Source organism: Poromitra crassiceps (genome assembly GCF_964638095.1).
Source record: "Poromitra crassiceps genome assembly, chromosome: 4".
In the NCBI taxonomy this organism is placed as follows: Eukaryota; Metazoa; Chordata; class Actinopteri; order Beryciformes; family Melamphaidae; genus Poromitra; species Poromitra crassiceps.
In genome coordinates, this window is record NC_139626.1 from 32,026,830 (window position 1) to 32,031,602 (window position 4,773).

General features: G+C 46.5%; 1 protein-coding gene across 1 annotated transcript; it reads left to right on the top strand.

Annotated features, from left to right (window-relative positions):
* Positions 1-1,804: 1,804 nt before the first annotated feature.
* On the top strand, positions 1,805-4,149 carry LOC310774804 (leucine-rich repeat-containing protein 4B-like; the record flags this gene model as incomplete). The annotated part of the gene is made up of 2 exons (XM_083634942.1): positions 1,805-2,047; positions 2,158-4,149. 2 exons carry the CDS (start codon positions 1,805-1,807, stop codon positions 4,147-4,149), a joined length of 2,235 nt encoding a protein of 744 aa, XP_083491068.1.
* Positions 4,150-4,773: the final 624 nt, after the last annotated feature.

The window sequence follows — 4,773 nt, forward strand, 5'->3', positions numbered from 1 at the left end:
GTACATTTGCAGCATAGTTTCAGGAGTCAAATGTCATCCCTTAGTTTCTTAAATACTAAATACTGCACACCCCAGTTATAATGCTGTGCCTCTGCCTTCTGATGGATTATGTGATTCTCTGCATCTCAAGAGTTCTTTAGACCTAGGCCTAGATGATCTGCACCTCAGAGTTCTTTAGACCTAGGCCTAGATGATCTGCACCTCAAACTTCTTTAGACCTAGGCCTAGATGATCTGCACCTCAGAGTTCTTTAGACCTAGGCCTAGATGATCTGCACCTCAGAGTTCTTTAGACCTAGGCCTAGATGATCTGCACCTCAGAGTTCTTTAGACCTAGGCCTAGATGATCTGCACCTCAGAGTTCTTTAGACCTAGGCCTAGATGATCTGCACCTCAGAGTTCTTTAGACCTAGGCCTAGATGATCTGCACCTCAGAGTCCTTTAGACCTAGGCCTAGATGATCTGCACCTCAGAGTTCTTTAGACCTAGGCCTAGATGATCTGCACCTCAGAGTTCTTTAGACCTAGGCCTAGATGATTCTCACTGGCATTTACAAGGAGCCATTCGTCATGCCTTTCATCCTTTCAACACAATTCTGCATGATTTGAAACCTGAGATACGAGCACAGTGTACAACGATCTGACCAATACATATCTGACCAATACATATCTGACCAATACATATCTGACCAATACATATCTGACCAATGCATATCATGATGAGACTCCAGTCTCAAATCCATATTGCTGTCACAGTCATCCTAATGGGTCTGCTGTGAGTGACACTTGTAACCCTGCTTGAGCTTTTTGACTTTTGTGGTCATTTCCAGCCATGACCCAGATGTTAGCTTCAACCTATGACCCATGACCCAGATGTTAGCTTCAACCTATGACCCATGACCCAGATGTTAGCTTCAACCTATGAGGAACATGGCAGCTGACTCCCCAGTTAGACTGCAGGACATGGTTTGAGAGCCAATGCTTTAGTCTCACCAGAAAACTCAACCTGCAAACCTGTCTAATGCAATCTGGCATATAGATATCACACGACAATAGGCCAATGAGTTACTTTAAAGTTTAGATTAAGTGCTAAGGACACTTTTACTGTATGTATATATGGTATAGACGGTTTTCACCAGAGCGCAACCCCACAGCACTTCCTTTTTCTCAGCATTCGGCAAACTGCAGAAATTACTTTTGTTTTCGCCGCTCAGCTGTATAGACGGTTTTCACGGAGTGGTCAGTCCTGCACTTGAATGTTTTTTTTTCTTTTATGTCCATAGCAAACACTGCAACAGGAAGTGAGCGGGGGTTCAATTTAGAATGTTTTTGTTGTCAAGTGAAAACCGTCTATAGGCTAATATCGTGAAGTTATTGCAATATGCACTTATTTGACCTCTCTCTCTCTCTCTCTCTCTCTCTCTCTCTCTCTCTCTCTCTCCTTACAGTGAGGAGCATCAGCCTGTACAGAGACATCACTTCCAAGAGCAAATCCTCCCCCAAATTTATTTTCTATTCTAATAATTGTCATGGGAACTAAAAATACACAGTTCCTTAAAATGACATGTTGAAAAATACAGTGTTTGACAGTCAAACAAACATGAGCAAAGTAAAATAAGAATCCATGAATGATAAATAGTGTTTAATATAACATTACACTCTTTCAAAGTTTCAAAGTGACTGCTTGAAAGAGAAAAATAGAATAAGAGCATCAACTATGAATATCAAGAAAGACACTTAAATGACTTTGTTTGGACGTGACTTATCAACATCAGAGAAATAGGGGTGGGTCATGACTCAGTTGCCATGCGTGTTGTCATGGTGACCAGCCCCTGTACCCCTTCCCCCCTCCTCTGGTTGGTCCAGCTTTTGTTGTGGTTTCACAACCATGGACCTCAGCTGACAGAGGCAGCACCCCCATGCCCCACCCCCTGTACCTGCTCCAATCAGGCGAGCCGTGTCATCTGTACAAGGAAGAGTTTAGACCAAGTCCCAGACAGTATTTCAGAGAACACAAGATACCTCAATCTACAAGAGAACTCCATTCAGGTAAATATGGCTTAATTCTAACCTTCACACTTAAAAGGAATATACATTTTTCTCTATGAATAAATCTGATATTGCTACAACATGCCTCCATGTTTTGTTGCCCACACCAGGTGATCAAGTCTGACACATTTAAGCACCTGCGGCATTTGGAAATCCTCCAGCTCTCCAAGAACCACATCCGGCAGATTGAGGTGGGAGCTTTTAATGGCCTTCCCAACCTCAACACACTGGAGCTGTTTGACAACCGCCTCACAGTGGTCCCGTCACAAGCCTTCGAGTACCTCAGCAAGCTGCGGGAGCTATGGCTACGAAACAACCCCATCGAGACGCTGCCGGCCTTTGCCTTTCACCGCGTCCCCTCTCTGCGCCGTCTCGATCTGGGGGAACTCAGGAAGTTGGATTTCATCTCCGAGGCTGCCTTCGAAGGCCTGGTCAACTTACGCTTCTTGAACCTGGGCATGTGTGGCTTAAAGGACATTCCCAACCTCACCCCGCTGGTGCGACTAGAGGAGCTGGAGCTGTCAGGGAACCAGCTGGGGATAGTCCGACCTGGATCCTTCCAGGGTCTAGTGTCACTGCGCAAGCTGTGGCTAATGCACTCCAGGGTGTCAGTCATTGAACGCAATGCTTTCGACGACCTCAAAAACCTGGAGGAGCTGAACCTCTCACACAATTCTCTGCACTCCCTGCCCCATGACCTCTTCACCCCTTTGCACCAGTTGGAGAGGGTCCATCTCAACCATAACCCATGGGTGTGCAACTGCGATGTCCTGTGGCTCAGCTGGTGGCTGAAGGAAACGGTGCCCAGCAACACCACATGCTGTGCTCGCTGCCATGCACCCCCGGGTCTAAAGGGCAGGTATATTGGGGAACTGGACCAGAGCCACTTCACCTGCTATGCTCCAGTGATTGTGGAACCACCCACCGACCTCAATGTCACCGAGGGCATGGCTGCTGAGCTGAAATGTCGTACCGGAACCTCCATGACCTCAGTGAACTGGCTCACTCCAAACGGCACGCTCATGACCCACGGGTCATACCGAGTTAGAATCTCAGTGCTTCACGACGGAACATTGAACTTCACCAACGTGACCGTGCAAGACACCGGCCAATACACTTGCATGGTAACCAACTCTGCTGGAAATACCACCGCGACAGCCGTGCTCAACGTGTCTGCCTCAGACCCCAGCAACAGCTACAGTTATTTCACCACTGTCACTGTGGAAACCGTGGAGACGGTGCAAGAGGAGAACTCAGCCAGGCAGTATATTAATGAGACCTTCATAGAATTTCCGGGTCCGACTGTTCAAGGAGGAGTATTGGAAGGCCGACCTGGTGTCACCATATCACCCTCTCTCTCGTCCCTTTCCTCACTGTCCCCACGAGCCAACAGAGCTACTGAAAAGGCAGTGACTGTGTCCATAATGGATGTAACTAACATTCCAGGCCTAGATGACGTCATGAAGACCACTAAGATCATCATTGGTTGCTTCGTCGCCATTACTTTTATGGCGGCCGTAATGTTGGTGGTGTTCTATAAGCTTCGTAAGCAGCACCAGCTGCACAAGCACCACGGCCCTGCCAGAGCCATTGAAATCATCAATGTAGAAGATGAGATTGGAGCTGGAACCGGAAGTGGCATCTCAGGTGGATCAACCATGAATTCGGGTGGTGGTGGAGAAGGAACCCTACGGATACATCGTCCAGAAATAGTCAACCTTCCCAACATTGGCCGATCAGATAATCTCAACCATTACTACAAGACCCATCATTTCAACAACAATGTGATGGGTCTTAGTATTGGCTCTGAAGGGATGTGTCCAGGAGGCATCATCAGTAACAAGAACATGCAAGGCCAGGACATCCCCATCTCCTGTACTTCGGTCCCAATCTCCACATCCAATTTGCTAACCACGTCTGGCAATGGCACCAACTCCAACCCCAGTTCTGTGTCTCCACCGCTGCCGATGTCTCTCCCCATGCCTACCATGGGATTACATGGATCGATCAAGGGTTTCATGGGCCAGAACCAGAATCCCCAAATGGAGCCTCTTCTCTTCAAGGGGAACTCGAAGGAAAACGTCCAAGAGACTCAGATCTAAAAACAAAAGTGAGAGTGTAGAGAGAGAGTGAGCAAGAGCCGAAGACAGAGAGGCGATTGATGTTGGGTTTATGCGCGGAACGATTAGACACTAGAGTGCATTGACGTTACACCAGGAGAGAGGATAGACTGACACGGCAATACACAAACACATAGACTGGTCAGTGACGGTGTACCGAGCCAAGGATGACCACAATGGGCCACTTGTGTTTGTAGTAACGATCATGGCCATGGAGTAAAAGGAATGAACATTACTACAATGTAAATCTGTGCCAAAGCAAATGTTTCTTGCAGTTTCTACAAAGCTGTATTCTCATAAGGGGGAAAATTGCCTTTCAGAATACTCAATCCCGAAATCGCTGTTGGCCAGTTGAGATGAAAGACATGCACAGCACTTACCACATTGAAGATTGGAGACATTACAGGACAAAATTCAAGGGACATTTTTCTCACAAAACACAAGATACATACACTCTCTCTCAAGTGACTCCATAGACTCCCTCATGGTTGACAATTATGTAGGCAGAAGTAGAAGGACAAAAAGGTACAGTGCAGTACAAACTACTGTGAAAAATCCACAAATTATATAAATATATTTTCATTTAAATATGTAACATTGCAGACT